Genomic DNA, 18,893 nt, shown 5'->3' with positions numbered 1-18,893 from the left:
CTTAACCCTCTCTCTCTTCCGCCCCTGACAAACTCCCACAAAGCCTTCCCTGATCTCTGGGGCAGCTGTCCTGAGATGAGCCTTCTCCATCCACTCCCTAACAACTATCGCATTAAAGTTGCCGATTTCCTTGTCTGTTTGCCTCATCAAATTAGCTCCATATTCTCCTTAAGGCCTATTTCCTGGCATATAATGGGTGCTCAGTAAATGCATACTGGCTGAATTATTTTAAGTAAGTGTCAAGCAAACATAGGAGGTGAAGCTTCCTTTCTACTTTGTAAATGGAGACATAATATTTATTTTACTAAGTTAAGTAAGATTAGACTCATATTTGTTACAGGTCTTACTATGGAAAACAACATGTTAACTCAATATTCAAGATGGTGTAAAAAAAAAGTAGAGGACACCGATACAGATGGATTACCATTTTTCTACATGAAAGGATACAGCCAGACCACAAGGAGGTCAGGCCCAGTCCAGGCAGCTCAGAAGGTTAAATTCTTCCAAAGATTTTCACAAGGCAGAGCTTACCCTATTCCAACTATCTAAATATGAAAGTATTAAGACATGGCTAATATTAAAATAAATGAGCTTGCATTCTCTGCACCCATGTGGACGAAGTACAATGACATGCCAGCCAGAGGCCCAGTGTGAGGGCGAGGACAGCAGTGGAAGAATGGACATTTGCTGTAGATTATCCACAAACAAAAGACTGAGAGGTGGGTGTCTGGAAATCCCATCCATCTCACACTCCCTTCCACTTGGCCCCTCCTCCTAAAACATCACAGGCCAAAGCCTTGCCAGGATGTCCACTGGGCACCAGGATAGCGTCCCCTGCCCGGTGCTCTGCAGAGCTGACAGGCAAGGGTGGGGGTCTGTGCCCTCAGCAGAGCTTTGCTCACAGCTCATTGGTGATCAGACTCGTGTCTCTTGTCACAGCCCCAGGTCCTTGAGTGTCACAAGGCAAATTTCTGCTGCTTTTTCAAAAAAGACCTTGCCATCTGCATGAGGAGGGGGGTGCAGGAGAGAGCCTGTAAGAGCCCCTGCATGAATATTTAACATACCCCCCAAAAGCTCTGAGGCCTCCAGAGCTGCCAGCCCCCTCCTCCAGTCCAGTGCACAAAGGCAGGGCTCCATCAAGCGCGAGGCTCAGGCAGCAGGGAGTGGAGGACGGGGAGCTGCACGCGATCTCGTGCAGGCACAGTTCTCGGGGACTCCCACCAAGCCAGCCATCAGTCCAGTTAATTTTCCACATCTCATTCCCACCCCATTGGTCTCAATTCTTTTCACTGCTCCCCCGTGTCGTTAGCGCTTTCCAATCACACTGACATCATCCTGTTATTTCTGAGCCCAGCTCCCTCCCTTCCCTTTGATCCCCCATGGGCTTTTTCATCAGCACCACAAGGCCACATGCCACCTGCCTGCCTACCCTTCATTCTCCCCTCTTTCACACACACCCATTCTCAGTGGCTGTTCCACAAACATATCCCTTTTGATTCCGTAACAGACTAGAAATGGGTTTGAGCTGAAGGCAGGAGAGGAGGGGGAAGGAGGCAGAAAGAGAGAGAAATGCATTCTTGCCATCCTACTGCCCTCTCATGGAATCATGAGCAAAGTGACTGTTGACAGGGAGACAGGATGGAACTAACCCCGGAAGGAGAGCTCCATCTTGGACTTCCTGGGAGGCCCGGAGCAGGAAGGGGTGGGCAGTTCAGAGGATCCAAGTTCTATACACTGGGACAAAAGACATTTTCAATGACTGTGGTCCAAGTAGAGGCAGCTTTGATCTGAAACCTCCCCACCTATCCCTACCACTAACCTACCCCACCTGGAAAAGTCCTAGCTCCTTCCTGAGATTAGAACACAGGAATCCAACACTCCATGTGGCAAAAAGAACTAAATCTGCAGGGATGCTAGAGACAGGGGTGGGAGGTGTCTGTAACACCTCCCACTCCAGACATTTCCCCCCTCACACTGGGTTGCCTATTTATATTAAAGAGGTTATAAAAAATATGTCTGAAAGCTCCCACTTCTCTGAAGCAGCATACATCATCATTAGAAGGGGAGCTTTTAGTAAAATCCAGCACAAGTCAAATAAAATCTCTTTTTGTTGATATTTATCATCTATTGTGAATAAAAATTAACTAGTCCAGAGTCAAGATGCATCATGATCGATCACACTGGGATCTTCCAGCACTACGTATATATTCCACCCAGCACACTGGAGAGCCAAGGAAGGAACCGTGCAACCCGAGCTGCCCTCCTACAACAGCCTGGCTCATTCATTCACCCTTCTGCTCACTCAGTTGCTCAGCAAAATATCCCCACATGCTTCCTTCTCCCAGGCAGTGGGCTAGGTGCTGGGCATGAATCAACTGGAATCTCTCCCCTCAACATGCTCAGTCTCAGAGACTTGTCCTCATTCTCCAAAAGCAAGCCAGCCCTCCTGACACTCTTCTAGGCTCAAATCCCCAGCACGCTCTTTGATTTCATCACTGATACAAGGTATCAATGGTCAATAAGGAACAAAGGTGGCGTTTCAGGGAACCAAATAGGCTGAAGGCTTGGTATTTAAATCAACCAGACCAGAGCAGACAAAGACCTGGTTAATAAAGAGGGGAGAAAAGTGTCACATTTGGCAGAGTGTGTTACAGTCACAGTCAAAATATATCTGTGCAGAACCAGAAATCTGGAGAGATTCTGGGTTAACAGAGAAAGCCTAACTATAAAAAGGGATCTTCCCAGCAGCTAGTTGAGTCACTTGGGAAGGCCCAGCTGCAACTCAGGTCTTGGTACCAAACCAGAGCCTTACCAGCATCTGCATCCTCAGCCAGTCTGATGTTAAACCCTGGCTCTCAAGGTGGCAGAAGACTAAGAGATAAGAATCAGAAATAATAAGACCATGACCAGAGGTAACAATAAGGATACACAATAAGAGATAATAAGGACACACTTAAATCCAGTGTGAGCACTTATGTTTGGTGAGTTTTGTGTTCATTCTGATAAAAATGTGAGTGATTTGTTACATTCCTAAAGTGTTTAAAGTCTCAAAGAATTTACTCGTGAAAAATGTTTCACTACATTTTCAATCAAGATGTAAAGATTTGGGGAAATCTCAGTTGTTGACTTCATGATTTATTGCGTGCATGAGTACACTTGGAATATTTGGAGAAATGTTAATGTGTTAAAGATTAATGAATTGAAGACTAGATAAAATAGCATATATTGGGGACTGTTCAAGTACAAAAATGCATTTGGAGTTTTTTAGGTATTAAAAAGACTTGGTAAGTTTTGGGTTTTGTTTTAAATAACATTCTGGTGGTAGAGGAGGACACACCATGGAGACAAAGACTAGAAGCAACAGGATTGTGGAGGTGGACAGGGGCAGAGTGTCTGGAAGAGCCTGGAAGCTATCCCCACCAATATTCTGCATTTCCCAACCCTTGTGCCTTTGCTTGTCAGTCACTTGCCTAAAATAACCCTTTTATCCCCCATATCCAAAATCTACTTTTCAAGACCCAGGTCAAATATCCCTCCACCAAGTTTTACCTGATCTCTAGGCAAGTAATTCTTCCCTTCTTCCAGACAGAGTGCCTATGCTGTGACTTTTTACATGCACTACCCTGCTTTATAGTTTCCTAAATATTCATTTACTCACACTTACATAACACTTACAAAACACCAAGTACCTAGTGTTCTTTCTAACTGCAAACTCCTGGAGACCACCCAGGATCCATATCCCACAGTTATGCGATTTTCCCCCAGAGTCTAGCATCATGGTCTGCTACAGAGCGAGCATTCAACAAAAATTCGTAATGTTAAGACATTACACCTGCTTAAAACCTCTGATGGCTCCCAATGCCTGTACGATCCAATCCAAATTTCACCCAGCCCAACTTACCTCCATGATCCTACGCTCACTCCTCTCCGGCATGTGCTCTGAACTCCAAAGAAGGCACCTCATCATCCCCAACCTCACTGCATACCTCTGCCTCTACCGTGCAGCACTCACTCTCACTAATGACTTGTCCAGTCCTGCCCATCGCCCTTCCTGGCTCACGGCAGATTGCAGTTTCTCACTGAAGCCATCCATATGGGCATCCATATGGGCAGGAGACCCCTAATTCTTCCCTACCATGATACTGTTTCCAGTCACTTAAGTCTCTCTTTTATGAGACTATAAACTCTTAGAGGGAAGTAATTGCCTCTAATTCATGCTTCTGTGACCTACAGTACCAACAAAGTGACTCATGTAGAAATATTCAATGAATGTGGTCATTTGATAAAAGAGTAAATGGATGATCCCCTCCCCCTCTTGTCCATCCTCACCACCCAGAAAGCACATCTGGATGGGACTGGGACAAAATGGTTCTCTTTGCAAATATGCATCCCACAAGGAGAAAGGCTGATGAAAGAAGGAGGGACAAACCAGGCTGAGGCATTCTGGAAGGGTTTCCAGCTCTTACCTCATACTCAAAGTCACCCCCGAGTGCCCCAATGTCCAGGTGCAGGTTCTTAAGGAGCTCACTTGAGCTGCGCACACTCTGAAAACAAAAATGATTGTGAGTGGTAAGTTGGAGGACTGCTCTAGGATAAGAGCCATCTAGGTCAGACACAGGAGGTATATATACTGGGCAGAAATGAAGCTGTGGCTGGAAAATCATTTTTACCTGTTTTCAAAGTACCTTGAAACTTAGCCATGAGCAATGCAAGTGTCCATCGATAGGTGAGTGGACAAACATAACATGGTAGACAGACACACCTCGTTTAACAATGGGGACACAGTCTGAGAAATGTGTCATTAGATTTCTGCACAGTGTGAAGGTCATAGCATATAATCACACAAACCTAGATGGCACATCCTACCACGAGGCTGTAGAGCATAGTCAAATGGGACCTCCATCGTATATTCGATCCATCTTGATTGAAACGTTGTTAAGCAACATGTTAATTCATACAATAGAGTATTATTCAACCCAAAAGAGAATGAAGTTCTAATATATGTGACAGCATAGGTCAGCTCTGAAAATACCTATGCAACAAGAATGAGGCCAGACAGAAAAGGACAAATAAGGTATGATTCCACTTACATGCAATATCTAGAGTAGGTAAGTTCAGAGACAGAAAGTAGATTAGAGGTTACGAGGGGCTAAGGAGAGGGTTGGATGGGGAAGGGTTTTTTGTTTTTTGCTTAATGGTACAGATTTTCTGTTTAGGATGAACAACTTCTGGAGATGTATAGTGGTGATGATTACACAACACGTGTAGGTCATGAAGGCCATTGAATTATACCCTTAAGAGTGGGGAAAATGGTAACTTTCATGTTACATATATATTTCACCGCAATAAAAAAAATTCCCAAGGAAACAACAGCAGTGGGATTCCAGGCTGGGAGAAGATTTATTATTACCTGATTGTCGCTCTCCACCTCATCATCCTCGTTGGTCTCCTCCCCCAAAGCCAAGAGACTGAGAGCATTCTTGTCCTCATGGACAGAGCCCAAGAGACCCTTTGGATAAGCTGAAGTCTTGAGACCCTGTGAAGGCTCCAAAACAGGGAAGGAAAATAAAGGGACTCACTAGGAAAACCTTCAGAATGACCTTCCGAACGCTTTCCCCACTCTCTCTCTCTCTGTTTAGATATTTCCCAGATCATGACCGCCATGACCACAAAGCTGACCCGAGCAACTCTGGCTCACACAACTGATCCCTCCCTTCTCCAACTCCTCCTGTCCTGGCTGTGTAGACTGGGAAGTTAGCACTGCAGACCCTAGGGCGTGGGTCTCTTCCCCGCTTCCCAGAGCCCAGGTTCACCATCACACAGAGGTGACTCACCTACCCGGCAAAATTCTGAACTCTGAGGACTCTGCCCATGCCCTCTGTGCTCATTCTGGGCCAAAGCTCCGTGCACAGCACACGGAGAACACGTCATAACTAAATACACTGAACAGAAGAGAAGGTAGTTACCAGTGGGAGCTCTCCAAGCTGACGGGACTCCACGGAACTGCCCAGGCTCACGCTCTGAGACCCACGAAGAGCAGCAGGCGGGCCATCCACCAGGCCTCGCAGAGGGGCCAGGCCCCCGAGAGGAACGTGGACTAGGGCTGAGGAGGAGCCCAGGGCCTGGGCCACAGAAAACATCTTATTAGAAACCGCATGGCTCTGGCAGTGTAAGAGACAGATACAAAAATAAAACGTCTAAATCCTGCCCGCTCAAATGTAAACCACCTCCGTTCAGAGGCTCTAATGAAACACAACATCCAGAAATTACCATTGTACCAACTGTGTGAGAAATCACAGGCTGGTTTCCTGATCCTCATAACTCTGCTGCTACAGCACAGTGAGCAGTTCTCGTGCATCTGGCAGATGCTGCCTCCAGTCCTGCTCCCCTTTCAGAAGCTGCACAGGCAGCATGGGGGAGGAGAGAGCAGAGACAAAAGCCTCATCTACCAGAAGGAGAAGTCTCGACAGATAAATTTTAAAACTGATTAATCAAGAAAAAAGCAACCTTAGCATACTATTTACAAGTATGGAAGTACCAGAAGAAAGTGGTTGCCTTCAGAGAGGGGTACCCACCCAGGAACTAGAGTATTTTGTTATGTATTATGTTTGTTATGTTATGTTTTGGTATTATTTGACTTGGCTTAACTATGGACACAGACTACTGATTACAATTAACATTAACCATGAAAAACACTACACAAGCAACAACTTCCCTTGCACTGATGAGGAAGATGACTGGAAGGAACCTTTCCCAAGGAAGGAGCCTGACCAGGTGGGTTAGGCCTTTCCCTGTTCTAAGGATGGCCTAAGGAAGCCTTCATGCCAGAGAGGCCTGGGGACAGAACTCAGGCTAAGAGTCAACTTGTGAGGCTTGGGGCTACTCACAGAATCCTTGATTCTCAGAGAGAGAGATGATGCACGTCTTACACTTAAGGAAGTTGGTGGGGAAGGTCAGATGAGATTCTGAACGCCAGGCTCATATAATAGTGGTTCAGGGCTATACTCTCTAAGGGATTTGCATTGCAAGAGTCTGGGCTTGTCAGGACCAGAGGCAAGGACAACAGTCCAGAGACAACTTGCAAGGAGCTCTTTAAATTCATTTCTCAAACATAAACTGTCTAAAACACCACAATAAATCCATTCTTCTCTAGTCCCACAGGGATTGAAGATAGAAAGAGAAGCTGGAGGAGGCCAGACTAAAGGAATTCAGACAGCCCATCTTCTCCCCACAGCCTTGGCCTAGGGGCCAGACCACTGGGGAGGGGAGTTCTGAATAGGGCTGGTTTCTACAATGGGGACGCCATCAGGAAGGTGACATGAGATCCATTCCCGAGCCTCTGTAGACTCCCCATCACCTGGCCTGTAGCAGAGCATCTTCACTAGGGAGAAAGGAGCTGAGAACAATAAAAATAATAGGGGTACACAACTCAAGTACTCTTTCGGTCTATATTCCCCAATCTGAGAAAACATGATTTATTTTTAATGAAGATTTTTCAGATAAAGTCAATAATAAACTTCTTGACTAAGTTCAATAAATAAATGGACATAATAAATTGGCCCACATTACCCAAGCGCCAGGCAGCAGGGTTAGCGCCTTGACGGCCATGTCTCATTTTATTCTCTGAACAACCTGAGGCTCACTGTCCACACGTGAGCAGAGACTGGTGAGGTCAGGACCCCTGCCTGCAGGCACGGGCAGCAGGGGCAGATGTGGGACTGGAGCCCAGGGCTATCTCTAGGCCAGTGTCCCACTCTGCCTCCTGGCTGTGACAGAAAAGGAGCCCAGGAAATCTCTGAGGTGAACTGTGCACAAACCAGGCCTGCTCCTCCTGGCTTCAGCCTCTCTAACCAGCCCCAATGTATCCACAAGCAAAACTCTTTTCACACTATATTTATGGAAAATTATAGACTCCTAACATGGTTAATTTGCTAACGTGCTGGGGGCCTGAGGGAGGGAGACAGGCATGCTGAGGGCTTTGTTCTCCCAGGCCTTTACCAAATCAGTGGTTAGCGGGGAAATTATACATTCCTGGCTCCTAGCTGATCATCTTCTATAGATGGCCATTAACTCTGACTATGGGCTGTGTGTGGCGTTGTCCTTCAGAGCAGATAAACTTGCTGCCATTGGGCTAATTAAAACTTTCAAGATAATCTGCAGCTTATCCGATATTTATAGTGCTACAGTGGTTATTAGAGCTAACGGAGAAGCAGCGCACGCCAGCAATTAGGAACCAGAGGTAACAACTGGGTAAAGCCACAGCTGGGCAACAGCAGCAGAATAGCTGGGAAAATCAGATTGACCCCCAGGGTCTCTGCTCCAAACTGACTACTCCTGAATGGCGACTGTGGTATGACTCTTTAAAGGGACAAAGAGTCAGAATGACAGGGCAAATCCCAGGACAGGAGGTGAAGGCACAAACTGGATCGGAACCAGCCTGACAGGAACAGACACCATTCACTGAATAGCAGAGACACTCTGGGCTTCAGCCCCTCAGGACAGTATCAACTCTCTAGTTCTGTGTGATTCCAAAACTGGACAAGTTGACCTTGGGCGCTGGTGCCTCTCTCTACAGTCAGCTGATGGAAAAGGCTTCCCAAATCCCAGAAAGGTACCAGTGTCCCGCACAAGTGCCCAGATGGGTGCCACCTGGCTCACGCTCAGAAATGATCACCTTCAAATCGTGTAAACACCCCCGGGCCCCTACTTACTGTTAGGTCAGGGAAGGGAGGTCCGGATATCCTCAGCCCCTATCTTAGAGGTGATTATGTAGAAGATACATAAAATACCCCGCAAGATGGCCATCTTGGGTAGTTAAGGGATCGCTATTCACCAAGTGACAGCAAGTAACAGGAAAGCTGCTCCCTTCCCTGCCAAGTTCCTAGAGGCCTATCAACCATGCTATCTAAGAAGCCTACCTGGTTGAGAAGCTGTATCCTGCCTGGCTCAGCAGCAGGCTCTCTGTTGGAATTCAGTTCGACTGGCCCTTGCCTGAGGGGGCTGATGTTTGGCCGGCCACCAGTTTGCTGAGAGGCCTCCTTCTCAGCAGGGGCTGGGGCCACTCCCTGAGGATGCTCCAACAGCTCTGGCCCCCACGTCAGAAAGCTTGACTCCCTCTCCATGGCTCTGATGGGCTCGTGCTCACCCTCACTAGACATCCTGGAAGGCTCAGCTGCCATGCAACAGATCATGCTGGTGATGTCTTTGCACGGTATTTCCTGCATGCTCTCAGGCAGCCCCAGGTCCTCCAGCCGCCTGGAGATATCGGCCATCTGCAGGATGTGCTGGTAGAACCTCTGATCCTCAGAGTAGTCTTCACTGTCTGACTGCTCCTCAGCAGAGCTCTGCATGTGGGACAGCTGGGAAACTAGGAAGGGGAAGCAATGTTGATCTCTGGGGCCCAAAGGACCTAGTCCTTGCTTAGACCCCTGAGAGGTCTGCAGGTCCCAGGGGAAGTTGTTCATCTCCCCCACAATCTGAGAGCCTAGGTGGGAGGCCATGTTACTACTGCTGCTCTCCAAGTCAGGCCCACATACACTGTGCTTCCTGTCTTCTGCAGAGGGCTCTGAAGACCCTGGAGGTTGTCTCTTCTCACTAGGAGATGTCCTAGGGGCACTCTCTGAAAGGGAGTTCTGAGCTGGTTCTGAAGCCAGGGTATCAGGGGGCATTAGAAAGAGTCGCTGAAGTAGATCATTAGCTGAGGCCCCTGGAGTCTCAGGGTCACAAGGCTCTGGTTCTTTGCAGCTCCCAGGAGTGTCCTTGTTGACAAGCTTAGAGACCTGCCCCATCCATAATATTGGGGGTTCTCGCCTCTTTCTTCCCCTGCCCACACTCCCACCTTCCCCAGGAACACCCTGGCAGCTCAGGTCTTCAGCTGTGCTGCTCTCTACCAAGAACAGCTTGCTCTTCCTGATAGACTGCAGCTGATCAGAGGAACAAGGAGACAGGGAATGCTCCTCCTCCGGGGATGGCAAGGGAATGGGGCTCTGGCCCTTGTCTCCCCCGGGGCCAGTGGAACTCAGTTTGGCCATGCTCTGGCTGTGTTGCTCCCCTTTCAGCTGCAGGCCCTTGCTGGTTTCAGAAAGCCTTGAATGGATAGAGGCCTCACTTCTGCTTTCTAATACATCCTGCCCATTCTGGAAAGGCCCAATGGTCTCAGAGCCCAGAGCGCCAGGTTTCTGCTGTCTCGTTCTCATGTCCAGCTCTTCTATTTCAGGGTCTGAAAATCCCAGGTAGATTTTCTCTGTCAGCTTCTGGGGTTTCTCCAGACCCTGCTGATCACCTAATTCTGCCATGCATTGGACGGGGGCCCTGCCTAAAATTTTCTCCACGTCGGCAAAGATCTGGTGGTTTCGGGGAGCTTGGCCTTTGGAGAGTGGCTGCAGCTTGCTGGGCAGGGTGCCCATGAGGGGCCAGGGAGTGTCTCCCAGCACGCCTGGGTTCTTCCCTTTCTTAAACGAGCCCTCACTTCTAGCCTGCAGTTCTTGGTCTAGGTCCAGATCAGCAAGCCCAGGTGCTGAGAGAGGGGATGGGCCACGGAGAATGGAGGAGGCAGGCGGAAGTCCCTGCTCAGGCTGTGTATCCTAGATGGATAAACATGCAGAGAAAACTAAGGCAAAGCACTTCTGGCTTATACTTGCAACCTCAGCCCCTGGCAAGCCCCTAGCAGAAACCTACCCACCATTTAAAGTAAAACACAAGCCAAAGAGGGAAGAACAGCTAAAAATTCCCATGGGTTGAAAGTACATTGTTTTCTGGGCCCCTGTTTTCTTACTTATGGAGAGGAAGCTAGACTAGATCAATGGCTTACAAATCTTACTCTGTGGAACCTAGAGTTTGGTTCCACATGGTCCCTTGGGTGGGGGGTGAGTGCTTTTGTATGCATGTGATGGGGGAAGGGGTGTTGCCAAGACCCACACCCCCTCCAGATTCATCCACAACTCCTCAAACTTGTGCTGAAATTCTTGGGAGGAACCGATTTGAATATAGGACATCACAACTACCAAAAGTCTAAAAATCACCAACCAGATTATCCCTATGGTATCTCTGGGCACTAAGTTCTATGACAGATTAATTTTATGAAGTCTACCAACCTCATCAAGAAATAACAGTTTTGGTTAAAAAGGGAGAGAACAGGGGAAACAAACCAGGGAGCTGATGCTTGAAAACTCATCTAGGTCTTCTACTAAAAGCATGAGTTAGTCCCGCTCAGGAGAGTTCAGCTCAGTCATAAGATCATGAGCTTAGGGCCTCCCCAGTGGCGCAGCGTTTGAGCGCTGGATTGCAAAGCTGCCTGCAGCCTCTGCAGCGCTGGTTCGATCCCCGGCGCAGGGCGAGGGTCCCACATGGTGCGCAGACCTCTCCTGCTACCCGCTGTGCCCCTCAGCAGTGTACTTCATCAGTCTGCCTGTTCTGCTCTCCGCTCCAGCTCTGGTGAATTCTCTCACCCTCCTGCACTTCTGACTGTACCCAGTGCTTGTATGAATAATAAATAAATAAACAAACAAGCAAACAAATAAACAAGCAAACTTTAAATAAATTTAAAAAAAAAATCTTGAGCTTAGAAAGATCCATAAAAGATCAGCCATACCCTGAAATCATGTGCACCAAATGCTACCCAGCCTGTGAGTACACACCACCAGGATGCCCAAAACACCTGAGTTCACGTTGCCCACAGGCTCAGGGCTGCCCACAGGCCAAACTCAGGCTGGAGGGGCCTGTCCTGAGTCCTAGATCCAGACTGACAGCCCAAGGGGCCCAGCTGTCCTTAGCTCCTGAAAGCACAGAAGGAATTCTTCCTCACAGGGAGCTCCAGGAACTGAGGTCTGTTACCCGCACCTTTGCCCCAGAATCCTGACTTCATTTCCTCTCTCCCTTCAGCTACGCTGGAGTCTATCCAGATTCTGCTTATCACTTTAAATAGTCACAGGTAGTGAAAAGTCAATTACCCATTTTTAGCCTTTCAAAGAGATATCAGCAAATTCAACCTATCTGGAAACTGCCAATCCTATTTTCTCTATCTGGAGGAATGGTTTGTTATTTCTTTTCTTAGAACCAAGAGCAGGAATATGTGGGGGAAAGAAGTATCTGCAGAGCTCAGCAATGATACAAATAATCAACTCATCAGTAACCATTCAATGTCAGAACACCTAGAGAAGGGGGAGAGAAAAAGAAGAGGGAGGGAGGTGAAGGAACTCACTGCTAAAAAGTAAGAGGCAGGCTCTGGTGGGAAGTAAAGACTATGAGCAAAAATGCAAACCAACTGGACCATTAAGAGGGTTGCAAAGATATTCTCAATGCTCCCCACCTGGGTCCCCAACTGAGTTCCTATCTGCCTCCAACTTTTCAGCAAGCCCCACATGTGAGTGAGGAAGAAAGGGGGTTTCTTGCACACAGGGTTCTGGCAGAACCTGGGCCTCACTTCCGGATGGTGCCAAGTCTTAGCTTCTCCACCTATAAAATGTGGGCAACAGCTCTGCTTCCTAAGTTCAGACATCTGGAGCACTCTCAACACTGAGTTTAAAAAAAAAAAAAAAACCAACTTTTGTTTTCTCTTTTTTCCCCCCACTGCAATCAAATTCAGTGATCCCTACCAAGAACAAGAGCATCAAGGATAACCGACAGGATAAAGCCCAAAGCTTTTCTTTTTGGATCTGGCAGGCACTGGTGTCCTGACAGCAAGGAATTCACACCATTGAGGCTCATCATGAAGCCACACTCGGCGGACCCGGCTGTGAGAAGAGCACGCGCCACACTCATCCAGGCTCACTGGCCACTGCCAACGCTCTCTAGGGGGGCAAATGGTATCACTTCTTGGACCACAGCAAAATACCATCCTCAGCAGAACACCCTCCCCTCACTAATCTAGTATGTAATGCGTGGATCCTGAGTGAAGGAAAGGACATGTTTAGAGACAGTAACAACTTCGAGAAGTTGAAACGAGGATCTGCCAGCAGACAGGCTGTTCTATCAAGTTTTACTGGCTTACTGTTGTTCTCACCTGCTCGGCCACTAACACCTAGAGGTTCCCAAGCCCCCTCAGGTTTCAGGCCTGGACTCCTGGGTGCTGGCATCCACTGACTCACCAGGGGACTTTTGGAGGTCTCTCTGTCCTTCTTGTCTTTCTTTTCCTTTTTCTTTTTCCTGTCTTTCTTCTTAATGGCCCCGGAAGTTGACAGCTTCCCTCGCTCTTGGATCACTAAGTTCCGATAGTGCTCATCACACGGATGGTCCCACATGGACTGCCCGTTGGCAAAGTTGAAATAGTAAATGTCCCCTGTGATGTCCTGGCTGGGGATAAGCAGAAGTCAAAAGTCAGTCCCTGATCAGGTGAAGAGGAGGAGAGGACAGGGGAAAAGGAAAGGGAGGAGGAAGTAAAAGAAGAAAAGGAGAAAGCAGAGGAGGAGACGGAGTGGGGAGAAGGGACGAGGGACAGGCTAGATAGGAGGAGAGGAGAGGAAAGGGAATTAACCAGAACTGAAGAGTTCTGGCTAAAAATAAGGAGTTAACTGGGAAGTAAGAACAATGGATTGGGACACTGAAGGGCTTCTCTAGATGGTGATTTATCAGCTTTGGGGTTCCTGAATTCATGCTAGGCTAGAACAGAAATAAACTTGATTTTATTTAGATGGATAAATACAAACACTTATCTTGGAGACAAGTCCTAGAAAAGATCTTGATATTTTTATGAATGGTCTGAGGAAGGAAGGTACATTTTGAAAGCTCTGGTTTTGCAAAAGAATCCAAACTCAAACAAGGTAAGAGTCCAAGTTAATGGGGATCAACAGAAGAAAATGTAAAAGGTCCATCTTAAGAATCTATTTCAACATGGACAAGTCCAAGGTGTCAGGATCATCTGGTTGCAACATCTGTCACCTCATTGATAGCCAGGGTTGATTCAGCTGATCTAGGCAGGTGTCCCCTTCTCTCATCTCTCCAGCTATGCCCTCCCAAAGCTGCACACTCGGTCAAAGAGCTTGGGTCTATACATACCCCCTAGTACCTACACTTGTATATAGAGGGTATATGAGTATCTGTGCTCCCCTGCTAGAATCCCAGACAAGCTCTCAACATGAACAAATCCAAAATAAACCATTCATCATTCAGACATTAATAATACCAGCCCATTCACAAGAGCACAACACACAGGAATAAATTCACAGAGTGCAAAGTCTTTATAAAGCATGACTGAAAAGTTAGAAGAAAAGAGACAGTCCATGTTTCTGAACAGAAAAGACTGCAGTATGTAAACATACCAATGATCCTCCAATTAGTCTACAAATCCAGTACAATCCCAAGAGAATCCTAACCGGACCCCTTAAAAAATCTGACAAACGCAATCTCAATTCAAAAAGATTTCTTAATACAGAGAAATTTTCAAACAGGAAATATACAGAAGTAGACAGGAAAACTACCAAGGGTAAAAGATAAAAGGAAGACAGACAAATGGCCAGTAAGCACATGAAAAGATGAGCAATACAGTAAGCTGCTCGGGAACTGCAAATGAAAGCCCCAGTGAACACTTCACACCCAGTAGCATGGCTCCTGCCAAAGGGCAGAAAATAACAAGTGTTGTGTTGGCAGAGATGTGGATAAACGGAGCCCTTGGGCATTGCCAGTAGGATGTAAAATGGTGTAACCACTGTGAAAAGTAGTGTGGCTGGTCCTCAAAAAATTAAAAATAGAATTACCACATGACCCATCAATTCCACTTCTGTAGAAAACCAAAAGAATTGAAAGCAGGTATTTGAACAGGTATTTGCATACCAATGTTCACAGCAGCATTATTCACAGTGACCGAAAGGAGGAACAATTCAATTGTCCACTGAAGCATGAATGAATAAACAAAATGTGGTCTATACAAATGCCAGCATGTTATTCAGTCTTAAAAGTGAAATTCTGACATATGACACAGCACAGGTAAAACTTGCAGGTGCTATGTTAATAGGTCAAACATAAAGGACATCACTTATAAGTGATTCCACTTATAAGAAGTAGCCAGAATAAGTTAGTTCATAGAGACAGAATGTAGATTAGAAATTAGTTACCAAAAGCTGGAGATAGGGGAGAATGAGGAGTTAGTGCTGAGGGGGGACAGAGTTTCAGTTTGGGAAGATGAAGAAGTTCTGGAGATGGGTGGTGGCGATGGTACCACACAATACTGTAAATATACTTAGTACCACTGAACACATACCTAAGAATGACCAAAACTGTACATTTTATGTCATGAATATTTTGTCAGAATAAAAAATACAAAAAAAAAAAGTTCGGTGTGATAAAAGGAAGTATAAAGAAAATTAAAAGACACTAAGAAAAAAAAAACAGTAGTAGGGGCCCCCTTATTGGCGCAAGGGGTTAAGTCTCAGCACTACAAAGCTATCAGCAGCCACTGCAGCACAAGTTTGATCCCCAGCTAGGGAGCAAACCCCACATGGCACAGCAGACCTCTCCTGTCTCTCCAGTATCACCCACTGCTCCCCTCAGCAGTGTATTTCAGTAGATCTGCCTGTTCAGCTCTCCACTCTGTCTGTGGTGAATCCTCTCACCTCCTGCATCCCTGGCCTGCACCCCAGCTCTTGTATGGATAAACAAATATGTTTAAAAAAAAAAAAATCAGAGTACAGGAGTAATACACAGAAAAATCAGAGTTCCAACTCCTTAACAAAAATGAGAAGCAACCCAAGGGACAAAAAGAAAATGCATATAAACAGGCAAATCATAAAAGATAAAGAAATGGCCAAGACACCAAAGTCAACTCTACGGACAATTTAGAAAATGCAAATTACAGCCTTCTTGCCCTTGAAATGACATTTTCTGGGATAATTTTTTTTTATTGACAAAATTATCTTGTTTCAGGGCCTCCCTGGTGGCACAAGGGGTTAAGCACCACACTATGAAGCAATCTTCAGCCTCTGCAGCACGAGTTCGATCCCCGGGTGGCCAGGGAGCAACCCACATGGTGAGGCAGACCTCTCCTGTCTTGCCCACTGCTCCCTCAGCACTGTATTTCATCAGTCTGCCTGTTCTGTTCCCTACTCTGCCTCTGGTGGGTCCTCTCACCCTCCACATATCTGGCCTGTACCCCAGCTCTTGTATTCATAAATAAATAAATCTTTAAAAAAAAAATCTTGTTTCATTATCTTTTTTTTTAAAATGTCCTTGTTATGTTTTCACAATATAGAACTTCTCCCCTGTGGTGCAGGCATCACAGTTTTCCCAACACCCAAGTACCCACAGTCCTCCACCCTCCTCCTTGCTCTCCTCCAGACTGACAAAATTTTAGTTGATAAAATGCTTAAATGAAAAACCATACATACTGTTGGCGGGGCTGCCGAACCTGCATAGAAAGCATTTGGTGTTAACAAAATTTAAAATCTGCATATTCTTAAACACATCAAGTCAAACTCTAGAAATTTTTTTTAAAGAAACGCATACAAAACTTGAGGCAACAGGCTGCACTGAAGTGAGAGGAGTATCTGACCACGCCTCACCCCTTGCCAACACGATAAATACTGGACTAATGTAAAACAGCAGTCACAAATACACACTAAGACAAAAAAATCTTTTTTCAACATAGCCTGACAAAAAGAAAAATTCTCAGATTCCAGAAACAGAAAGAAAACCTGGACCTGAGTAGTAAGCACATGAACTGAGATTTCAAGGCTGGTATCTGACTTGGACGTATGCCTGGGGTCTGTTTTTCTTCTTCCACGTCAAATCTGCCATTTAACCCACCAGCTTTTGTTTCTAATCTATCTACTCTACCCATTACTACTAAGTTCTATTATATTCTCTTCAATATACCAGGCTTTTTTTAAAGAGTTCTTTTCCATCACTATGGATTCTATACCTTTTGTCCCTACACCAATTTCAACTGTTTAATTTAATGCCAATTTAAAGACACAAAATGTGGTCTTAATTCTTTGTAAATTCAGAAACTGGACAGAAGACCCTTGCAAATCTCTGGGGTCTGGAAGGCTTTACCCACCAAGGAGAAAAGGCCTAGTAAGTTATGGAAGCAGCAAGGAAGCAGGCCACCCAGGCCAGGCCCTAAAACAGCAAAAGCAAGTTTCGTGAAAGACTGATATCCCAAGACACATGTAGATGTGGAATCCAAGATGTGCTGGGGGAAACCCAAATCAGGAAATTAGTGTAAAAGTTTAGTACTGAACCAGTGGAAAAACCTTAGAAGTCATCACAAAGCCAAAGTGGAAATAAGACACTCATAGGAAATAACATCTACACAACATAAATTCACATAATTCACAATAAATAATTACAAAGTACAGCTCACCAAGAGGGTTTTCAACAACATAGTGAAGAAATAACATACCAAAACAACTTGGGATAGAAAACCAAAAATAACTACAAGTAAAATTATTGTAGGGATAAAAGCAGTAAACTCCGTAACGAACAAACAGAGCTCTAGGAAAAATCTGACATACTGAAGTGAACTTAAGAGAACTTGTAGGGGGAAAAAGGCCAATGGGCTAAACAGTACACTGACACAAAAGAAGAAACAAATATTGAATTGAAAAGTATACCAAAGGAAATTACCCAGAGTGCAGTATGCAAGATAAGGTATTTTTTATATATGCAAGGGACATATGACGTCATGGGCAATAAAACAAGGTTCAATATATTTCTAGTAAGATTTCCAGAAAAGTGAAAATGGTTGAGAATTTTCTAAAATTGAAGAATGACATCAGTTCTCAGAATAAGAAAGCACTCCAAATCCTGATGTGATTGATTTATTAACCTTTTTTCCTCCAAGATTTTTTTTTTCAGTTTGACGTATAATTGACAAAAACAACTATATGTGGTTATTTGACATATACATACACATTGTGAAAAGATTCCTCCCATCTAATTAACACACCCATAGTTGTTAACACTACTATAAAACTGAAATTCGTTAAGAAAATAAAATTTAGGCCTCCCTGGTGGCGCAAGGGGTTAAGCACCGCACTGTGAAGCAATCCACAGCCTCTGCAGCATGAGTTCGATCCCCAGCCGGCCAGAGAGAAAACCACATGGCGAAGCAGACCTCTTCTGTCGCACCCCGCTGCTCCCCTCAGCAGCGTATTTCAGTCAGTCTGCCTGTTCTGTTCCCCACTCTGGCTCTGGTGGGTCCTCTCACCCCCCTGCATCTCTGACCTGTGCCCCAGCTCTTGTATGCATAAATAAATAAATCTTCAAAAAAAAAAAAAAAGAAAAGAAAATGTAAATGTTCTCACCAAAAAAAAAAAAAAGTTATGCTTGTCTCAACATTTAACACTATAGCCAGGCTCTGACACTACTGAGCATGTCTACCTTTGACTTCTTTTACATTTTTACTTAATACTATGACTATTTCATTTTTTATGCAGCAGTGAGAAAAACCACATTGTAGTAAAACTACTGAATACCAAAGATAAAAACAATATGGGGGGGGGGGATTGATTACTTACAAAAGAACATGAAAAAGAAAATGAGACTAAGAAAACTTGTCTTAATAGCAAAACCAAAAGTCAGAAGATAAGGGCACATAACACTGTGAAGGGGTAGTTCAACAAAACTCTATGCTGAACTAAACTATTACTCAGAATGAGATCAGACAAAAATCACTAAGGACGCTGGAAGATAAAAACACACTTAGCATGCTTTCATACAGGACATTTAGAGAACCCTGTATTCATAAATAAGAGAGAACATTTACATAAATGGAATCATTTTACCAAGGCACAAAAGTGGCCCAACTTGTAACAAAGAGTAAATATAATGAATAAAATTGGAAATCAGAACTTAAAAAAATATTCAAACTCTATGTCTTGTCCCCTTCAAACTATTATTTTGGAGCAAAGATATTTAACAAAATTTTAGAAAATCAAAACCAGTAATACATAACCATGACC

The 18,893-nt window shown here is 45.2% G+C and overlaps 1 protein-coding gene across 6 annotated transcripts in view; it reads right to left on the bottom strand.

The window, feature by feature from the left end:
- The window catches only part of CEP164 (centrosomal protein 164), a 69,225-nt gene that overhangs the window by 31,628 nt on the left and 18,704 nt on the right, over positions 1 to 18,893 (bottom strand). For 5 of the 6 annotated variants that reach the window (XM_054693126.1, XM_037505347.2, XM_054693127.1 and 2 more), the window contains 5 exons: positions 13,086 to 13,290; positions 8,919 to 10,583; positions 5,967 to 6,122; positions 5,411 to 5,545; positions 4,467 to 4,544 (listed from right to left, as the gene is read on the bottom strand). In XM_054693126.1, the coding sequence (XP_054549101.1) occupies positions 4,467 to 4,544; positions 5,411 to 5,545; positions 5,967 to 6,122; positions 8,919 to 10,583; positions 13,086 to 13,290 (2,239 nt within the window). The remainder of the gene's footprint in view (positions 1 to 4,466; positions 4,545 to 5,410; positions 5,546 to 5,966; positions 6,123 to 8,918; positions 10,584 to 13,085; positions 13,291 to 18,893) is intronic. The other variant, XM_037505352.2, reaches the window with a different exon arrangement.

The sequence above is a fragment of the Talpa occidentalis genome, unplaced genomic scaffold (assembly GCF_014898055.3).
Source record: "Talpa occidentalis isolate TD23 unplaced genomic scaffold, MPIMG_talOcc4v2.1 talOcc4.12, whole genome shotgun sequence".
NCBI classification, from domain to species: domain Eukaryota; kingdom Metazoa; phylum Chordata; class Mammalia; order Eulipotyphla; family Talpidae; genus Talpa; species Talpa occidentalis.
The sequence above is the reverse complement of the archived record's forward strand: the minus strand, read 5'-3'. Positions and strand labels throughout refer to the sequence as shown.